This window comes from Pteropus alecto, unplaced genomic scaffold (assembly GCF_000325575.1).
Source record: "Pteropus alecto unplaced genomic scaffold, ASM32557v1 scaffold20, whole genome shotgun sequence".
Classification (NCBI taxonomy): Eukaryota; Metazoa; Chordata; class Mammalia; order Chiroptera; family Pteropodidae; genus Pteropus; species Pteropus alecto.
The window spans coordinates 44,132,011-44,154,478 of NW_006436298.1; the positions used below are offsets into that span (position 1 = coordinate 44,132,011).

The window sequence follows — 22,468 nt, forward strand, 5'->3', positions numbered from 1 at the left end:
CTGCATATTGGGCAATAGAGGGTGATGGAGTCTGTGGTTTCTTGGAGAGTAAGTCTCACCTAAAGATATTCACATTTAAAGCTTTTAAGAACCTTGTGCTGGTCGAGGGAAACATGCCTGTCTGTTAGCTGAATTGGTTGTTGGTCCATCAGTTTGCAATCTAAGATCCAGTGTACAAGGCAGAGGGGGAGCGGGGGTTGTTCTGGAGGGCAGCCTGGCTGAGATGCTGTAAAGAGGGCAGCCTGGGTCATGAAGGACCCATGAAGGGAACCACATAGTTGTATGATGGTCGTATGCAGCAGCCACTGCACACATCCTTTATGCCTAAACACAGGGTAGCTCGCCCCAGCTGCAAACCACCATTTGGATCACCCGTGGAAGTCTGCAGAACAACGAGGCCATTCTTGTGGAGCAGACATCTGTAAGCCAAACCTTCTAAGAATTTTATAGGGCCACAAAACGTCCAGCATCCTAGAGAGGTTCCACATCTGGAGAGTAGTTTTCAAAACTAATCAGTCTGAGTTCAAACATACCAATGGGCAGAAAAGTCAAGAAAATGCTTCCTGCACTCAGCGAGTCCCTTTCTCACTCTGCCCGTTTCTTGACAAGTTTCAGGGGGCTCTGTGTGTGCCAAACGAGGATCTGTCGACCTGACTTGTTGCCCCAGAGAAAATGCTGAGGAAAAAGTAAAAAACGTTTCTCAAATAAAGATGGTGAGTTAGGTATGATCATTCCCACGATTAGGGCCAGTTCCCAGTTTGAACCCAGCACAGTGCCTGGCACATTGCCTGTAACCAGAAAATTCTTTCTGAGCAAACAGCATCTGGGCTACAATTGTCCTGACAGACAGCCCTTCCTCCAGATGCATTTCTAGTTAACTCAATTCTCATCTCTCAAATCACTCTCAGCTGTTTTTAGCAGATGTCTCTGGTATCTTTCTGCTCACCATGCAACTTGAGTATCAATATTGAGAATCCCATTGCTTTATTGGCTTTTGTGAAGTTGAAAAATATCTGATAAAACCCAGATATTTACAGAATGGCCATACCGTGATCATTACCAGTCATGCTCCATCTGAGAAACAAAATACCATTAGTACACTGGGTCAGCTCTAGGTCGAGTCCTAAGACAAGGTAAGGATTGTCATGTGTGTCTGTCCTATGGCCGCCATTTTCAAATTTTGCATCTTGTGACTTGTGTCATTCCAGATTAATAACCACAACCAGATAGTTTGAAAGTGTGTTAAGGTGGAGTACCTTTTTTTAATTTACTCAGAATCATGGTTCCATTTCAGGATGCTTTCTCACCTCGGGGCTCCTTGTCTTCTGTTTGACTCTTAAGTGAATAAATGTCCCCAAACAAACACAAGACATATGGCTGTTTTGATACAGGGATCGGTATGATACAACCTAAAAAAAATAAAGACCATTAAACTTTCTGTAGTTTTGTTTGTTTCCAAGTAGTTCGTGAAACATGTTCCTTGGAGGAAAGAGCCAGGTATTTCATTTGCATACATATTTGGTAATAAAAAAGGCATCTTTTACATTTTGATATAGTTGCTTGGGCACAGCCCACTAATCTGGCTTCCTCAAAAAGAACAGGTCAACTGCTCTATGACAGCAAATAAACCTAGCCAACTACTGCCTTCCGATAAGTGAACGCGGAAGGCTTCCTCTCCTCCTTGGCAGTAGCAGACAGGTAATTGTACTTGTGACCTTCTAGAGCCAAAGCTCTCTGCTCTTTCTTCCTGAGCAGAATGAGCCTAAAGATGATAATTTTATGCTAGAGAGAGGTCAAAGCCAAAGCCAAAGAAAGTGTAAAGGAATGAATAGTTTGAAGCAGAGTGAGCCTTTGGTATTGCTGAAATCAGCTGAGGAAAGTGACCGACTGAACTTTTATGTCTTTTATGCACTCAACTCACTCACTCACATACTAAAGGAACATGAAGCTCCTCTTACCGAAAGATGAGAAGCTGGTGTCAGTTATGGCTCCAGCAGAACAGATGCCATGCACACAGGTATAGAAGAATAGACCTGCTTTTAAGCTATCCATCTCTGCTTCAGGGCTCAGGCCCAAGCAGTCTAGACTTGGACTTTCTGGATGAAATTGTATGTGAATGGCATGGCTGCCCAGTGTACTTTTCTCTGGCAAAAATTTTAATGGCCAAGGGTTTTCTATTTTTCTTTAGTTCTTTTTCTTATTTCGGTTTTCTTCTATGATTTTTTTTTTCAACTGGAGATTTCCTTGGGAGATAAAGACTTAAGAATCTAGATCACTTAAAAATATTCTCTAGTTCCTTGCAAAAGTCACTCTAAAATACATTATTCGATTTTGGAATTTCATCTGACAATGTGTCCTACAGACTGAACTGAATGCATTACATGGGCGTGGCAATGAGAAAGTACTCCGCTAAACTAGGTCTGCTTGAGTGGTTTTTAATCTACTTTATTAAGGAATAGTATACAAACAGTAAACTGCATGCATTAAACACATGCGATTCAAAGAGTTTTGACAGTTTTATATACCTGTCATATCACCAGCATAATCAAGATACAGAACATTTCATCACCCTCAGATCTTCTTTATCCTCTTTATTCTTCCTTCCACCTCCATTTTCCAGGCAACTACTGATTTCATTTTTTAATCATTACAGCTTAGTTTGGATTTTATATAAATGGAATCGGGCCGTAATTTACTCTCTTGTGTCTGGCTTCTTTCAGCGTAATAATTCTGGGTCTTATCCATGTTCCTGCAAGTAGCAGCAGTGCTTTTTTCACTGCTGAGTAATAGTCCATTGAATGGCAGTATCGCACTTTATTCACAGATGTTTCCAGTTGCATTAGTGTGGTTATTATCACTTGAGAGTTCTTCAGTCTATTTCTGTGCAGGCAGAACCGGTTTATAGTTCTTCAATATGGAAGAAGCAAGATGTTTTAGTGAATGAAAATCATAAATTGCTCCCAGGCTCATTTCTTGATCTGATTAAGTCCTCATTCATGAGCTGAGGTCTCAACAAGATCAAGACACTTTTCATTCCTTTTTTCACTGCCTTCTCTCTGCCTGACTCCTACAACACGATGCCTTAATGGGATCGATGCAGCTCTGTTGGCATAGAAAGTACATGCTTCTAATACTGTCTGCCAAATCCCTACCCAGCTACCGAAGCATGGCTAGCTTCTAATGACAGGCATATGGAGTCTGGGGTTAGGACCAAGGTAGGAAGGTAGGAGGACACATGGAAAAGATGCCAGCATTGACAGTGTTCTCAAAGTCTGACAACTCATGTTTCAGTCCTGTATTGAACAGACTGATCCTCACTTTTAGAATTCCTCTAGTCAGTCTCTTCACTATGGACTTTACAGCTTTCATGTTAAGATGAGACAGTGCTATTAAACGGTTGTTAAACAGATCACGTTGTTTGCTCGAGGGAGTTTTCCCCTCATCAGTACAGTTTTACTCAGTCAATAAATCCACTTCGAATATCTCCCACTCTACTGGCTTCTGGTCAAAACTCTTCCCTTTCTTTCTCCTTCAGGCTCCTATGGCACTCTGTCTCCCTATCATGGCACTTATAAAGTTTGCCTTCTAATTTAATTAGTAGTTTATATGCTCATCTTTATTACTAGGGAAAGGTAAGTACTGGGGTTGGAGGTCCACATAACTTCCAATGTGATAAAGGTGCTATATTTAATTTAAATACTTGTTGTTGGAAGGAACAGATAATAAAGTTATGGAGGCAGCAAAGTTGAAGACTGGCCTCTAGCGTGGGGAATGGTGTTGAGTTTGGTCTGGCTAGCAGACTTGTTTCATGGGGCTAAGGTCAGGCATGAATGAAGTCAGTATAAACTATTTGACCTTTATTCTGTAGCCATGGAGAACCACAGAAATTCCTGATATCACGTCAGACAGGCCACGTTTGCACAAACCATAGTCAAGTGCAGAAGAGGATGGGGCAGATGGGAGACTGAAAATTTATGGTGATTTGTCAGTACAGCTACAATGGGCAACCCCTAACCCAAGGGATAGTTCAATCCAGCCATCCCCCAAATTGTCTTTTGGTTGCTACTTTCGACACAAAACGACTAATACCATATGGTCTTATTTAGTTATTTGTGAATTCGTTTTTTGACTAATGCAATTGAGCCAAGAAAACAAGCCTGAACAAAATTAAAATATCTAGAAGAGCTATATTTAGATTATCTTATGGTAGAAACAGACTCATGCTAAATTCTGTCCTTAGATTATTTTTCTAGGCCTTTGTTGCTGCTTTTTAAAGTAATGGAGCATAAATCTAGATCTTCAATGAAATCGCATCATACAAGCGTTTAACTAGTATATATTCAACTATACACAGTCAACAAGATAACAGCGTTATTGCAATAATGTAATGTAAGGTACTATAAATTATTTCGTTTTGCATTGTATTTTTATTTTATGCCATCAAAGTTATATTTATTCCTAATATTCTAATTTATTACTAATTAATTACTAATTAATTTTAATTACTAATTAATTACAATGCTAAACTGTTATATACAAAAAATATTATCTTTTATTGGTTATTTAAGGAATTTTCAGAAAGTTATTTGGGCTCCCCTTGAGTTTTTCTTTTAGGACTGATTTTATTACTTCCTACTTAAGTTTTGACTCTGGGGTTGACTTTTTAAAATTATTTTGTTGTTCTTATAAAAATGACATAAAATTATTATAAAAATTCAAACTTAGGAAAGTATAAAATCAGCACAAAAATTACCTCCAAATTACTTTGACTTTAGTGAACATCATTTCAGACATATCTCTATGTATACAAACATTAATAGACATGCAGATTTTTTCATAGAATTGAGATCATCATATCCAAATTAATAAGATATTATTTTAATTTTACTTGAATTTGACAAGAAGAAACCAAAGTGAAACCAATGACATTGCCGAACTTTAGAAAAATATTTGTTCACTAAAAGAATATTAGTTTTTAAAGGACCCCCTAAAGTTTAAAAAAAGATAAATTATTAAAAGATTTGAATAAAAAATTAGCATCATGTTTTAATTTCACACTGCTCCAATTGACTGTGTGCCATGAAAGGTGAAGAATTTCCTATCATTGAAATCGTTGCACCTCTCCTCTTGCCGATTTTTATAAGTATTTTTATTGGTCAAGGTGTATTCCTTTTATATTCTCTTCTTTAATCATAATTTCTATAGTCATTTTGCCTCAGTTCTGTATTTAAATGAATTCATTGCCAGTCTTATAGTCACAGCTTTAATATTCCTGAGCTTTTTGTTTTTTCACCTTTTGATTACTCGTATTGTATTCACTGATGTTTTTCAAAAAGGTTTGGAAGTAGAGTGACTATATAATTGATTGACTAAACAGGGACAATTTAAAGAGCAAAAGACAATAGATATAATAGAGACTGTTTTAGGCAAAGTAGGATTTAAGATTACCCTAAAGCCAGAAGTGGCATATTTCCTAAGTTCTTGTGTGTTTCAACTCAGTACTTTTTGAGGCATTAAATGGTGCCAAATGGCTCCTTATACAAAGGAGCACCTATTTGAAAAAAAGTTTGGCTCTGACTAAAGGCCCAACAGCTCACTTTCTGGAGCTAATGGATGGGTTTTAGGGAGCCCACCAATCATTCAGAATTATATCCATAATTCTATATACATGTGTTTTTTTCTGGGGAGATGATCATGGCAGTCGTTAGATTTTCAAAAGGGTCTATTGCCCCGTAAAAGCACTTACTAATTTCTGTTTCACCTCAAATCTTCAAAAAGCTACATCCTTGGATCATGTTCTCCTAACTCTCCTGTAAATAATATTACACAACTATAATTTCACATTATTCCTTGATATTTATTCTGGGATTAACGTAAGAAATGACCAAATGTAGAGTGTTTCTGATCTTTTGTAAAACTGCTAGTAATGACCTCCATTTTAGTTTTAATATCTCCTCTGTCAAGATTCATGCAATAATATTTAATGTTCGAAATGTTTTTTTCCTTCTGACCAATTGTTACACTTCCCTTCTGTAGCTCTATTAGCTATTGAGTTGTGTAGTTCGCTGTGGATTCCTTTCGGCCTGAGCCATCAGGGATGTCGTCAAGAACGATTTGAAGCTCTTTGAAATAAACATCCTAGGCTAGGTTTTCTGGAACTGTGTCCACTCTTCTTCTATCAATACCTCTCTAAAGGTTGTCCACAAAACCACCCTTTTTTTTTTTTTGGTTCTTAGTCTTTGCCCCTTGCTTTAATGGTGGTATTATAGCTATTTATTTTAAATTGTAAAATTGAATGGATGAATGATAGGTCATCTACCCTGATTAAGAAAATATCTGCTAAATGTTCACTTGCATTTGCATTGCAAGTCTTGGCCTAAGAGACTGAACATGCGGTGTCCTTGACAAAGAAAAGACATTAACAAAAAGGAGAAAAAAATTCAGTGTGGAAAATTAATGATACTTCCACTAGTGTCCAGCAAAATGATTGAAAACATGTGAAAGTAAGTGGATTCAAGTTAAAAGAAATACATGCATGAAAGCTTTCCCTTCAGGGCAAGTGTTCAAGTGCCTCTGTCTATATCCAGCCTAAATAGAAATTCCTAGGAAACTGAAAGAATAAAAGCAAAATCGTGATGAGCCCTAATAAGCTTCTGTGTGTAGGGGCATGTGGTTGACCCCATCAAACTGTTCACACCTGAAAGAGCACGTACATAGATTCAGAGATTAACTTTTTAAAAAATGCTTTACCCTAATGTTAAAAAAAGTAATGCCTCACCCCCAAAACATGTGACATGTCGATGGGAAAACTGTTGATCGAATGTTTTGCTCTGCAGAAACTTTAGACTTACCGACATGCTCTTTGCCTTCCTTTGATCACACTTCCCTGGAGTTGGCAGGCCCTGGCAAGGCCCCTTGTAGACGGGCCCTTGGGCAAATCTTCTACTGTCCTGCCTTGCTCTATTATGCCGTGTCACATTAGCACATAATCCAGGAAGAGCCCTCTGCCCTTTCTGCCAGGGCTAAGGCCTCCTCTTCCTGTTCTTCCTCTTCATCCCCCACATATCCACTTCCATCTGAAAACACTGGAGAAAGAGGCTGAAGGGTAAAATCTTGGCAGTTGAGTAGTGGCAATAACCACAAGTTAGAGATTGTTTTGCTTTCCCTGGAAGTTTCAGAATGTCAATCACAAAATTAATAATAATAAAAAAAAAAATGATAGAGGTTCTCTTATCTTCGTTCAGACCCACAGGGACTCATTTTTCTATTCAGCTGTGTCTGGGTTGCTTACACTTCCCTAGAGCATGGTTTAGGAGTAAGATGTTCAAAACCTAAGAAAATGGAGTATGTTGCAGGTTCAACTACAGTTCAACCGCAAATACAGAGTATGCAGCAAGCTTTGGAAAATATAATATAGACTATCTTAGCCTTTTTATGGTATTAATTTTCTCCCACATCGCTTTAAGTTATTTTGTGCATGTCTTCTGGCCTCTGTCTGCCTGTTTTCTTCAAATTTTTCCTTCCAAAAGAAACCTTCTGACGATATGACGTGAATGCCTTCATTTATGACCCATGCCATTTATTTTGCTTATATGCTTGGTTAAATACTGGATTTGGCTCATACTTTCCATATGGAATTTTAATAAATTCATTATTCTCAAAGTAAAAAAGAATAACTTCTCATTTTTAAACTAAAAAACCTGCACTTAATTAATCTTTTAAGTAAATAAATATGTAAAAATATAGTAAAGAACTATTGGGTATTTTGAAAATTATTGCTTCTGCTTTATATTTTCTTTTCGGTCTTGAATTCCCCAAATAGTTTTAAAGTCACTTTTTCGCTGTTAGGTGCTACGTGGCTAATAACAAAGAAGGATAAACAGCTATTTAGTTATTTTGATGACTGCAGTCTATTGACATAATTTAGCACAGAAAAATAGAATTAAAATATTCTACCTCAAATAATGTGCTTTATAAAAAAACTTGGATCATCCAGGGAGTAACTCCGTTTTCCATTTTGCTTGATCTGTATTAACTGTGGATTTACTCATCTAGAATCTGATCAGGTATGCAGAATTTATAAATGTGTTTCCTTCTGATTTTGATCTTGTTCTGTGCTCTCTTCACTGTAGGTGTAACTAACCCCTAATAATGTTAGTTAAAAACAGGCTGATTTTAAAACATGTGCACATTTCACCATGTTTTATTTCCCTGAAGGAGACCACACCGCCAACGTAGTTTCTACTTTCATGCCACTCAGTGCTACTTAAAAACATATTGAAAAATGTCATTTAATTCCCCCCAAATTTCTTGCAGCTCAACTTAACTGGGTCTTTTCCATTATTGGGTGAGCATTCTTCCCTAATTGAATCACCATTACATTCCTCGCAGTGCCTAATCCCAGGATTGCTTGCTATTCTGTTTCCCAGAATTTGAATCTCTTCGTTCTCTGAAGATCACTTTGCCTCATCCTCAGAAGACTAAATTCATGTTATGTGAAGTCTACTAATGCCTCCCTTCTCTACAACAACCTTTCTATAACTTCATCTATTTCCTCTTTCTTTCCTTTCCTCAGAGGCTAACGTCTTCAATTGATCCCATCTCCTCCTGCCTCCTGAGACCTTTTCTTTGATAATCCCTTTTTTCTTAGGCCTGCGATCTCTCTCTCTGCCAAAGACACTCCTATCCTAAAAACAACAATGAAACAAATTTTTCTTCAACTCCACTTATCTCTCGAAGTGCATTCCTCTTCTCCTCGACCTAATCTTTAATCCAAACAATTTAGTTTTTATCCTCATTACTCCATTGGTACTAAACTCTCAAAAGTCACTGATTTATAATCTATTGGTAACCAAATCTAAGTACCTTTCTCTGCCACCCATTTCCCTCTGTAGCGTTTGACAGAGTAGATGACACCATCTTTCTGGAAACCAGAATATTTCCAGAATTCTGAATGGAGTCTTTTGTCGCCATGCCCTTATTCACATTTAAATCTACTATTATGTCAAATGCAGCAGGTCCAGAACAGATTCTTTTTTTCCCTTTCCCAACCTGCCTTTCCTGACTGTCCCCTTTCTGTAAGTGACGTCACCACCTTCCTTGTTACATAAAAGAGAACACTGGTGTTCTCTTGGATCCATGATTTCCTTACCCCCAGATCCATGAATGTTTAAGCTCTCAGAGATATGCTGCCCTGCAAGTCCTTTTAAATATGTAAACTTTCTTGAAGTGCAATTATAGGTTATTCCCTTGCTACTTATCACTCTGCTTTAATTTGCCATAACTTTACACATGCTGTACACCTTTTTCTCTAGATCTTTTAACATATTTATTACAATGATTTCATGTAATTATTTTAAGTATTGATTAAAATAATTATTTTACAATAATTATTCAAAAGCCCTGATAATCCCAGTATCTAGACCGTACTTTGGTCTCATTATATTTAAGATCTGACAGTGCTGGGTTCTATTCTCTATGTGTGTGTGTGCGTGCTTCATGATTCTGATTGAATGCCAGACATTGCATGTAAGAGAACAGTAGGTTCTGAGGTATGCCTAGAAATGGGTATGCCTCTTCTTCTGTCAGGCGGTGAGTATAAATGGTTGTGTCAACGTAGTCTGTAATTTAGTAAGAGTTGGACTGTCTTTGCTTTAGTTATGTTCAATGGACTACAGCCTTAAATTCCCCCGGTTGGTAAACGACCCCGCCTTGTACTAAGTGAAAGGCCTGGAGCCAAAGGGCTCCTCCCAGTTTTCCTGCTGCACTCTTAGACTCCTGTGGACCCTGCATGCCTGCAACAGAGGGAGTCCCTGTTAGGATTCTGCCCTTTCTTCAGCTGTAGACCGCTCTTATCTGGTACTCAGTAGAAGGCCTAATTCTCCAGCTCTACTCTCAGACTTAGGCAGGTCCTGTGTCCTTGACTTGGTGATGATTTCTCTCAATATTCTTGCCTCTCTCCAGTGTTAGACTGTCACCCCCCGTTACTGAGTCTAAGACCTGGTGGATAGCAGAGTTTATATAAACAGCCCCTGCATGCCTGAATCTCAAAAGGGTTCACACTCAGCTGTCCAGCCCTTTTATGAGACAGACAACAGCTATCCATACTCATGTAAATTTGGAGTGTGAGAGGGTTTTTTTTTTGGATTTTCTGATTCATCCTCAAACTTAGGCAGTCTCTTTAGATCATTAATGTATCTTAAAACTTTGAATCTTCAATGATCTTAAAAATTATGACTCCGTAGGTTATCTGATTTGTTCTCATTGTCTAGGTGAAAGCAATGTTTCTTGTAACTTTCTATATTTTAGATAGAAGCAGAAGCTCCTTATTGCATTTTATCCTTAATTCTCTCTTAGATTTGGTTTTACCAGAAACAAACACTAAGAAAGGGATTTGAATTCAAGCATTTTATTTAGGAGGTAATCCCAGTAAACCCCAGTAAAATAGTGAGAGGAAAGACAGAGAAGAGAAAGAAGCCTATATATTGTTCTAATGAGTGGTGCAATCCCATTGGGAACTTCTGGAACACTGTATGCAATCAGCCTTAGGGAGGAAGATCAGTATTTATTCACCAACTTCCATCTGTAATTGATTAGCTATCCTGCCTGTGGGTGAAGCTTACTCCAGGTCAAATATGGCAGAGAATCACAGGTGCTTGCAGTAGAAAGTTGTTTACATGAGGGAATGTGGGCAGCACAACACTGTCTATCATAAACTCTCCAAAGACACTTATCACTTTATTTTTCAGACATATCGGTATACTAGGGCATGTTTTAAGAGGATGATTCAGACTTGACTTATTGTTGTGTTCTCTCAGCATGGAGAATAGTCAGAAGACAATCAATAGATATTTATTGAATGAGAAAATATTTATAAAGTACCAATATGTAGAGTTCTAGTTAGCTCATCTTTATTTCCTATCCTCTTCTAAACCCTCATCCTCACTCCCACCCCAATCACTCAGATAACATAGGTTGTTCTCTTAATTTTCAAAAAGGTAAAATTCACCGGAGTGGTTGGTATTTTTAAAAAACATATTGACTTTCTGGCTAATTTGAATGTATTATAATTTTAAAATATAATTTCCAAAGCTGAACGTTGTCTAACATATATTTTCTATTATTTGCAGCCAACAATGATTAGGCGTCCACCAACAATTGTTTGCTACATTTGTGGCCGTGAATATGGAACAAAATCTATTTCCATCCATGAGCCACAATGTCTGAAAAAATGGCACAATGAAAACAACTTGTTGCCTAAAGAGTTAAGGAGACCAGAACCTAAAAAACCCGAAGTCAGAACCATTAGTGGTAAGTTTTTGGAAGAAAAAGACTTGAGTGCATAAGGGGAGACTTTTCTCTCAGAACTTATAAGTGTAAAGATAGTTTTTTCTTTCTCATTCAAACAACTTAAATCAGCAATGTTTACTGTCTTTGTTATAGCTGAATAGGAAAAATGGTTCTAGAATGCCTGACCAAAGTGTTGTCTTCAGATGCTGAGTCATAAAGACACTACATCCTGGCAAAACTGTAGAAGGAGAGGGACTCACTGGAATTTACATATTGCTCCAGTTACTTTTACATATTATCAAACATAATATTTAAAAAAACATGAAGCTTAAAAAGAAGCTTTGGGGACATTTGGAGACATGTTTTCAAATGCAATTGTGTCTTACTATTCATAGAGGAAGGGTAACAAACTCAAATGCTTACAGGGTCCACTAATCAGGTTTCAAAACTGAATAAGTTGGTTCATGTAAAATAAAGTAGTGAGCTAGAGAGCACTTGCTCTGTCTAAATGAGGCAGCTGCTGCCCAGTTCCAGCTGGTGTTACCATTAAGAAATTTAGCCCAGCGTGGTCATATCTTTCAATAATATAAAAGAAACTGGAAATCTGGACATGTATATGAAATGTCCAAATCTTTAAATTTTGCAATCAGTACTTTGTTAAGCACTGTACAAGCTCAATGAAACTGGAACTCCATAAACTGTGTGGCCTTATTACAGAACCTTATGCTTTCTCATTTAGTGTATGAGAATAAAGTAGTTCAAAGAATATTTTTGCCTTACAAACTCTGGCTTTCTCTCTTCCATTGTCATTTTCTCAATTGATTCCCTAATTCCCCTCAAATGAATATTATTCTTAATTTTTGAGAAGAGTATCATTCAATTCATTCATTCTCCTTTTGTAGCTATAGAGTTGCAGAGCTGGAAAGTACCTGGAAGGTTATTTGTTATCATTTTGTCTAAAATACTCTTATTAGAAATGTGACCCAGAGTGAGTGTTTTTTTTAACAACCCACAGAATGGAATTTAGATGATCATGATAAAGTTCTAGATGCTTCTAGAATTCAACTATCCATAGTTCTTGCTAAGAGGATGACTCTGCACACAGATGGGGAAAAGCACAAGATGAAAACATCTATTTATTGAAATTAGAGCATTTCCCACAAAGACATTGTTTACCTTATTGAAACTCTCTTCCCAGCAATTCTCATTTGGCATCAAAAATATATTTCCTTCACTTCAGATCTTTATCACTTTCTCTGCTTGAGCGTAATTATCACAAATCTAGGAGAGGTGAGAGAAATGACTGGTTCGAAAGCCCTAGTGGGCTCACTCTTTTGTTATTGCCTATAGATGGAAAAAGTAGGTCCTATAACTGCACCTCCTATAATTTTCCTCTCGGCTTCATGCTATTGTATTTCTGAAGGCGTCCTTCCTCTCTAGGCCAAGAGAATTCCCATTACCATGCCCCTCGTCATGGATTTACTGTAGTCATAGGGTTCAAATAACCCCTTCTTTCAGAACCAAAGTCATAGCCCTATTGAAACACAGCCTTTTAGAAATAATGAATCATCTTAAAGTAAGAATCAATGAATACTCTAGAATCTTTAGTCCATGTTAAAACTCATGAGTGGAGAAAGTCAGTGCCAAAATATACCTTCATATCCTATGTAGAAAATGATACTTGCTTTATACAAAAAAGAAAAAGAAAAAAGAAAAAAGAAATACTAGATTTTCTGGAGTTTAATTTTTTATAGAGAAAAAAGGAGAATTAGCAGTAGGCATGTTGAGGAAGCTAAAGTTTGCTGTGGTTGTGTAAACCATTAGACACATCATATGAGAATTGCCTGGGTTTTAATGAAGAAATATATACTATGAAAATGATAAAAACTATGTAATATATTTTTGAGCGCCTGTCTACATTTTTAGGGGGTGTTATTTTGGGATATTCTAAGACATAGTCAATTTTTTTGTACTAAAGTCATTCTATCTAAATAAGGTTCATTAAAGCTAAATCCCACTCTGTTCTCTAAAATAAAGCCATATGCTTTTTTTCCTATGCTCTGCCAGTGAAGATTATACATCTTTTATCTGTCTCTGTTGTTTCCTAAAGAGTACTTCTTTTTATCAAATTAACTATTCTGTTTGCATTCTTCACTTTAATTACTTAAAGAATCTCTGAGTTTATGGCCTTGAAGAGATGATAAAATTTTAGGATATAATTTATCTTAAATTCACTCTCAACTGCCAGTTTTGGCTCTAAAAACATTCCACTGAAGGATTACGGAAGAGGAAAATACCAATACATGTTCTTTTCCTTTTGTAAGTTTATATTTAGAGTTGACTGAAAGAAGGCCAAAAGTTATATTTGCAAGATAATAATGTGTAAGCAAAGATGTTAATAATTAGCAAAGAATGCATATCATAACACATAAAACAATGTCATACCCTTTTTAAAATCCAAAGAGCAAAAAGCCTTTGGTTCATAACTAACTTTACTCAACCCTTGAGTGAGCAGCACTTTTTTTTTTTTGGCAAAACTAATATGATTTGTTTAAAAGCCTCAGTCAACAGGTATTTCCTGAAAATATTTTCCATAAAAAGTAGAATATGGTTCTCTGGGATGAAAACTGATCCATTTTACCATTTTTCTTTTCCTTTTCTTTCTTTTTTGTTCTTTTTTTTTTTTTTTTTTAACTTTCCAGCCAAGGGTTTCTATGATCTCGATGCCTTAAATGAAGCTGCTTGGAAAAGTGCCCAGAGCCAGTTGGTTCCCTGCAATATTTGTGGGCGTACCTTCCTGCCAGACAGACTGATTGTTCACCAACGATCCTGTAAACCAAAAGTCGCCAAGTAAAGCCCTTCTCCCTATAGAAGTGTTGCAGGAATTAAATCCTTTTGATAGAGATCAGGGTATGGTGGGAAGGAGAACAAGTTGGTGACAAGAGGAAGCAAGTAAAACTGGAATGGACCAAAGGCTATCTAGCACGGGGAGCAAAGTGCTTGGGTGGCATGGGAGTGACCACTGCATAGTGGGAAAATGTTCTGCTTTTAACAAGCAGAGCATGTGTGAGGACACACTGGGAGCCACACATGCCACACTTTTGTCGGGCAAAATTACAAGTGAGCTGCCATTCCCCAGAGCTGGTATTTTCATCTCAAGGAAATTTCAGAGCCGACTGTTGCCATTTTTCTTCCATTTTATTTTCCTGAACGAGATTTTGAACCTCACAATCAGAGGTTCAAAACAGAAGTTTTGGGTGGCGATTTCAGGCAACTCCTTAGTCCCAAGAAAAACTGGATTCTTTCCCATCCTTGTGCTTATTGAAATAACAGGCCACTCCCTACTTCCTCTAATCCAGGGAAGTGTTTTAAATTGAGCTATTGATTTGGAATCTTCTTTTCTTTATAAGACCATTCAACAGGAGAGACATTCAAAAGAGAGGTGAGGACTTAAAGGACTAGAACCATATCTAACTCATATTCCCTTCCTAATAGTGAAAAATTCAACAGAGAAACTTCAGAACCAGTGCCAGCCTCACATATCAGGAGAACGCGGCATCGCGATTCATCAAAGGGTGGAGGCCCCTTCCTTCTATAGGGGAAGTCCAGCGCGCACTCTCTGTGCCCTCGCAGGACCTCATAGGTGTTTTATTGTTGAGGTCCAAAAGCCTGCCAGGAAGCTGTCTCCCCCCACCCAAGGTCCATGCACAGTAAGTGGGCTGTGAAACTGCTCTGTGTTTCAGAGTCCTTGAATGTGCATTCATAGAGGCAGGCTCTCCTGGGAGGAGGCCAGAGCCAGGGAGGTGCTCTGCCCAGAAAATCCTGCTCCCCCAGGCAGCACTGCTTTGTCTGGACTCCCAGAAGTTTTGCTTGAGATCTTTGTTCATTTTATGGCTGAATTTCAGGGCCATTCTGGATTCACTGGGTTCTTGCAAGCTTGCATTCATGACTGTACACAGCACAGTTAGCTTCAAATTATACCAAAAAAAAAAAAAAAGTATTCAAGCTAATATTTTGGTTATACATCTTGGTATTAAAAAGGATAGGTTAGGATAATGGTGCGGATCATTCAGTTTTTTCTGTTCATTCCAAAAGAAGCAAGAGATGAACTTTTAAAAAAGTGTTTAGGTGCCCTCCAGTAATATTATTGGCCTGTGAAAGACATAGTATTTAATGACACATAATGAATAATTTAGTTTTCTTAACAAAATGAAAACATCTAATATATAGTAATTTTACTGTGACTTGGGTACTGTGCATGGTGCTTCCTATACATCAGTTTATATAAATCTCACATCAACCCTATAAGTACATGTGATTATCCTTATATTACACATGAGGAAACTGATATTTAGACTAAATAGTAACTCAAGGTCACACTTGAGCTAAAAGATAGAGTAGGGGAGTGAACTCAGAACTGTTGGGAATTCTAAACCTATAAGCTTATCCATTGCCATTTGTATGCTTGATATCATCATTAATTACACTAGCTATACCAACACAAATGATCTGACAAATGCGAAAAGTTTTGTATAACGTTTAGTAACTAAGGTAAACTAAGGTACATGTATACTATGTGCCTGCTGGTTTGGGTTTATCTTAAACTGAGGTAAAAACTAACATTCGAATTGCATGGTATTTCAAAAGACACTTCTGCATTCTGCTAATGTTCAAAGTCAAATAGTGTGGAAATAAAGAAAAAGTTCTGGCCTCAACTTTGAAATGAGTGGCCACTTGGGGCCATAAAAGAAAATCTTGGGCACTTCGCTTTCAAAGCATGAAAAAATAAAACCGAACTACTTTATCTGTAGGAATTATTAAGTCTGTGAGCTCTTGAAGTAGTTGAAAAAGACAAACTTTTATAGGAATCTTCACTTCCACGGGGAACTGTGAGCCAATTGAGGTCCATTGAAAGGCTGACTGTTGGGATTCTACTTCCAGCCTCACCTCAGCCAGCCTGCAAATGTTCCCTGGAATTAAATCCAGAGCAGCCTCAATTGAAATGACATTGATCGAAGAGTTCCCACCATTATCAAGGCAAGTCATCAGAGCCTCGCCATTAACAGGAAAGAGCTCACCTGCTCTCTGCCAACTGCCCTCCCCTCAATTAGTTTACATCTGTGCAGATCTTTGTACTCTCAAAAGAAAATAATTTCTTTAACAATGGTTGGCACCTCCATGAGCTATGACTTTGAACCTTGAAATGGTTCCCATAGATACTCTTCTAGATGATGAAGAGCAGATACTAGATGAAGTTACTTGGAACTCTTACATTCACCCAGGCGGTTATTGATCTGCGATGTAATGTTGTTATAGGCATCGGCAACAGTGTAATCCCCTCACTGCTCTGTTAACTGGTGCTGCACAAGCTTTAATTGAATTCCCCTCTAGCCGAGGTTCTGAAAAGAATTTCAGAACTTCTCAATGCTTGTTTGCACCTTGAATTCGCATCAAAGATGCAGAACATGACCTATCAGTAGGGAACACTGGGGACGGAGGAACATGTCCTGGGAAGGGGAGTGTAAAGAAAGAATTCCCTACTGTGAGCAAGCGTAGAACTCTGTTAGGGTTCCATATGGGAGGCCTTTGGGCAGCCTCCCTACCAAGCAGCCTTGCAGCACTTCCAAGTGGGGTCCAGAACTTCCAAGAATGACTTTCAGATGACACTGCTTCAGCCTGGGGAATATTAGCCTGAGCCCTTCAAGGAAGAAGCAGCGGCGACCGTCAAGCAGACCCGTTTGCGAAGAGGAAAGAGATAGAGGGCAGATGTGCAAAGTCCTCTACCCACTGAAAACCTGAAAACAGCCCTGATCCTTCTGTACTTGTCTGCTTCTGACATTAGTAGCATTTTTATTTTTATGCCCGTTTAAACCAACAACTCGTATGGCTTTAATCCTGTATCAGGTCAGGGCAGGAAGTTCAGCCCTTTCCTTTCCCAGTCCTGAGGGGTCCATTCCCTCCTCTGGCGATAGTCCACCTCCTTTTATCATTTATTACTTTCCTACTGACTCACTGTCTGGCCCACATGAACTGCTGCGCCTGTTTCTGCTGGCCCTGCCTCCTCTCTGTGAGCGCTGTGACCAGAAATGAAAAAGGAGATTTTCCTATACTTGGAAGAAACAGCACAAATGAGAAGCAGTCAAGTTTCCAGTGGGGGCCAAATTGGGTGTTGAAGAGAAGATGTACACCAGAAAAAATACTGCTAAGTTATCATAGGATGTACACCTTTATGCTTAGTTCTTTTGCAATTTTATTATTAAAAAAAGTTCAAATAGATACATGCATAGGGAAAACTATAATGAAGTGTTATGTTCTCTATACCCAGCAAACTTAGTTCTCGATATTCCACCAAGGTTGAATTTGAATGGTTTAAATTTCAAATACTACTCCTTTGGGTATAAGAGGAAGATGGAGGTGGCAGAGAGAGGTGCTGGGAGCGCAAGATTCCAGAGTGTCTCCGATAATGCCTTTTAATTCTATTACTAGAAACTCAAGTTTAAGCCAGCATGCATATAAACCACAGCAAGTGTGATAAAAAAAAAAAAAAAAAAAATGAAACCTGACCTAGGCGTCATGGGAGCTAGGTCCTATCATTGATTCACACCGATCACCTTACAGGCCACGGTTTTTCAAATGATTCTTAGCTGAGAATGTGTTAGGTAAAATGTGGCCTTCAAAGAGATCTCCAAAAATCATGAATCTGTTGTTTTACATGGTAAAAGAGACTCTGCAGATGTGGTTAAGGTTATGGACCTTATAATAGGAAGTGTATCTCAGATTATCTGGGCGAGCCCAGTCTAAACTCATGAGTCCTCAAAAGAATAACAAGGAAAAATTATCATTATTGTTATTCAACTTCTTATTGCATGTTGAATCCAGGGTTGACCTTCTGACCTACAGACCTGTAAGAAAATAATTTTATATTGTTTTAGTTACTAAGTTTGCAATAATTTGTTATGATAGCAACAGACAATTAGAAGAAGTATCTATGTGGCACACGGTAGGACCAATAAAACTTCCTATTGATCAGGGAAGTAGAGCCCTCAAATCCATGAGGGACGCTGGCCACCTCCACTGCTTGCATTAGTGAGAGGGCACCATAACAGAGGCAGAGAGCCGAAGGAGAACGGGCTCCAAGATTTGCCATCCCTGAGACACAGCTGTCTCATAACGTGGATGCAGATTTTCAATGTTTTGTTTAATTATTGTAATTGTAATGTTCTGTTAATATTTTTAACCATAAAACTGATTCTGTCATATGTACATACTTGTTTCAAAAAATAATAATAGGTGGATAAATGCAGTCGAATTATTGGTAATAGACTTTTGGTGCCAATAACCCATAGCCTTGCCCTGGTCACCTGTCTGTTCTTTCCGAGAGCTACAGAAAGAAAATAAACTGCATAAGCTGAAATAGTAGATGGTTGTTGTTAGAGGAATCTCTGAATAAGGTACTGACTGAAAAGTAGTCAAAACATTCAAATTCTGAAAGTGCAGATATGGTTTGAACAAATCCCAAAGTTCTCTTATGATTTTCCAGGGCTGTCCTGAGGGGCCACATGCAGATCTAAAAAGTAGGCCGGACCATCAAAATAACTTGCTGGAAGTGCAAGGAAAGGGTGGACAAAATCACTTGATTTGGGGACCAGCATTCAGCAAATTTCCAAGAAGAAATTTACCCTCAATGCTTCATCTCCCCTCTTTGAACCTCTGCCCTTCCCCTCATTCATCAAGGTTTCTCCGGGACCCCACTGTCCCACCTTCCACCGACTACTGCCCAGATTGCTGTTTCTGCTGGAGCAAAACTCGATGGTTCCATGTTCCAGATATTCCTCCATCTCCCCCAATCTACCCTTCAGCATTTCACTGCCCGAGTCCCTTTCTCAAGTTTTCACTAGGTATTTTATTAGAAAGAAATTCAAGAAAGTCATCTTTGCTAAAGGCGTTCATGATAACAATGGTTTAATGTGTTATCCTTTTCAGGTGATACGGTTATTTTAAAAAGAAGCTTCCTAGAAGTATTATGTCTTTATCCAAAGTAATAAAATCCATGTGGTAGAATCTTAGACAAAATGTTGGAATGGAAGTCAAGAAGGCATAAGGAGTGGGTCTTTCCTTGACCACGAGTGTCCTTTATCACAATACAGACCTCTGCTAACTCCACATCTGAGTAGAGGTATCTCTAATAGGATATCCATTGATAGCTTGTATTAGGGTGGGCTAGCTGCCGTAACAAATGGACCCAAACAGTATGACTTAAATAAGACGGAAATTTCTTCTTGCTTTGAAGAGTCCCAAGAAAATGAACAGTTTAATGAGGTGTCCCTCCTTCATGAAATTATTCAGAGCTCCAAGCTGATGAAGTTTCTGCCACTTTCATCATGTGACACTCAAAAGTTGTTCTGGGAGGTCCCCTCCTTTCAGTCCAGCCTCAAGGAGAAAATAACATGGGAGTTACCCATTTCACAGATTTATATAGACAAGACCTGGCGAAATGCTCTTGATTCCACTCACATTCATTGGCTGAATCTCACCACATGGCACACTTAAATGCAAGGGAGGCTGGACATTGTGTTCTCACTGCAGCAGTGGGAGGCAGAGGTAAACAGAGATTTGGAGGAACAAGTAGTGGTCCCTGCGATGGAACTCAAATGTAAAGTTATCCGTGGCTTCTTGTTAGGGGGCTGCTTGCCCTCTTGTGAGAAATTGACAACATTTGGGCACAAAGCCAGGAGGACAAAACATTGTTCTTAGGATCAAGGCAGACAAGATCATTAAATTAGGGTGAAAAAAAGGTGAAACTTCAAAATTGCAGCCATTTTCACACATCATAAATAGCATTTAATTTTTGAAGGAAAGGTTTTCTTGTTTGTTGTTTGACAGAACAGTTTAAAGGACATTTTTAATATGCAAAGCAGAGTCCTGGGTTCAGTCTCATACGGGTAGTTGCAGCAAAGAGGAAAGAAAATTTTGCGAAAGAATGTGAATGGCTACCTTTATAGTGGGTGGAGCTCCAATTTGGGAGAGTTCATGAGTAAACTGGTTTTTCATCCTCTAGGTAGAGCCTGACAAAAAAAAGAAATTGGAGTTTTGAACTCAGTACTAGGTCAAGGGGAACTCCCACTTATATGAGGAGGGAATGAAACCATAGCAACATGTCAGGAAGACATGAGACACGAGTTGAAAGACAGCAGGTAGCGGACTCCATACATTGAGATAAGACTGGTGGACTTAGGAACAGAGATCACCGTTACCAAGTTTTAAATGTTCCTCCCCTGTTTTCTAACTCTGGATAGTGTCTTCAAGCCTTCCCTCTGCCTTACTCTTAGCCTTGCTAACAATAGCAGGGGCTTGGGATGGAGTTGTGAAGTAAGAGGGGAGCCAATGTCTGTCTATACATGGACAGAGAGACCAAGAAACCACTGAAAACTGCACGGAGCATGCCAAACGGCAGTTAGGAGCAACAGATGGCACGCGACCGCCAAGGCAGGTGCGTACTCTCCAGTAATCCTCAGAATCGCCAAGGAGAGGACTGGGATTTCCGACATCTAATAGGGGCTTAGATCTTGGTGATTTGGCTGGCAAAGACGTATGTAATCCCGAGAGGCCAGAAAAGGGTATATGGCTAAACACGCTCCTATTAAACATCAGTGAACAACATTAGACTGTGTGTAATTGTGTCAAGTGGTTGTGTACAGGCTCTAACACCTGCAGCCAAAGCAGATGAGAGCACTGAAATCGTTAGCCAGGTAGAGGCAGTGGGGGCACTAGAGGACACCCCATGAAAGAAAGCCACAGTTATTGTGGTCTACTACAAGAGTTGTAGAGCTGGCTATGTTTTGTTTCCACTCTAATTGGCTTGTTTTTCTTTGTTACTCCCTAGGGTTTGTCCACAGGATTTCCTGATAACTTGATAAGACATGCTACTTTGCCTCAATTTGGTACATTTTCTAGACCACAGCTTCCTAACCAATGTGCCTGTTATTGATGTGCTACCACATTAATCCCTTTGGCCCTCCGGGCTGCCCGCCAGGGCCTGTGGAGGTCGCTTCTGTCTGTAAGCAGCCTCACTGGCTAACACTAGTGTGCAGTACCAATATCAGCATCTTCTAGATGTGCTGTAAAGTGAAACAGTGGAAAGCTCTACAATCCTTTATGTTGATAGGTGGCATTGACCATGGGAAAGAGGAGGACAGAGCTGTTAGACAGTTGAAGCAAACTTATAAAAAAAAGTTATCCAAGTTCACATTTTAGTTACTTGCCTGGCTAAAGCTGCCACTTTTTTCTCTCTCTCTCTTTTTTACATGCTTCCTGCCCAACTTCTATCACCAATGTGGTATTTTCCAAAGAGATGAGGAACCCACATCCGAAGGTTATGGTAAAGCAATTCCATATACCTTTTAGTACCGAGGGTTAGAGGGAAATCCCTGTACAGCTGGGGCAATCAGGCAAGGCTCTCAGAGGGCTTCAAACGTGGGCACGTTGAATGTGGGGTTTTCTGGGAGAGCAACATGGACAGCAAGTCAGGTACGGCTGCAGCAAGGAAGAAGGGGCATGCAGGATTTGTGTGCAAGGAAGGTGAAGGGTGATGACAACGAAGAGATCAGAATAGTTATGGCTTCCTTCATCCAAGCCCTCAGCTTGTGGTATGTGCCAAAGCAAATCGAACAAGCCTTATGACCTTTTTATTTGGGAGGGCATCAGATAAGATAACCTCTAAAGAAAAAATGGGGATGAAGGAACATAAAGGTTAGGAAAGTTATAAATCTACTTTTTCCATTTTGTTCCCACATTTACCTTCCCCTAATTTTTACACTCTCACAATATCATCGTCTCTGTCCCAAACTCCATTTCTCTTGATAAGCAGGCTCATTTCACACAGCTCTAGCAATAGGCACTCTCTCGCCAGAAGAGGGCAGTATTCGGAAGCAATGAAGATAGAAATCCTGAGGTGCAGGCAGGAAGGCTGAGTTCTCATTTCTTGTTTACTGTAGTGGCAAGCTATAAAAGGAACATGAATTTACTTCCAAAGTCATATCAAGTGACTCTTCATCTCCCTCCTCCCAGTTTTTAAAGGAATAATCATAAACATTTAGGGTATCGATATTTCTTGGCTTCATAACAGGCCATGTTTTGGCCAGTTTTCTAACAAAACTTCCACAGAATATACAACACAAAT

General features: G+C 38.9%; 1 protein-coding gene across 1 annotated transcript in view; it reads left to right on the forward strand.

The window, feature by feature from the left end:
* Positions 1–17,863, forward strand: part of LOC102888417 (zinc finger protein 474) — a 29,795-nt gene extending 11,932 nt beyond the window's left edge. Inside the window, exons 2-3 of the mRNA XM_006913312.3 lie at positions 11,130–11,310; positions 13,992–17,863. Of these exons, the coding sequence (XP_006913374.1) occupies positions 11,130–11,310; positions 13,992–14,143 (333 nt within the window). The 3' untranslated portion in view covers positions 14,144–17,863. The remainder of the gene's footprint in view (positions 1–11,129; positions 11,311–13,991) is intronic.
* The last annotated feature ends 4,605 nt before the right edge of the window (positions 17,864–22,468 follow it).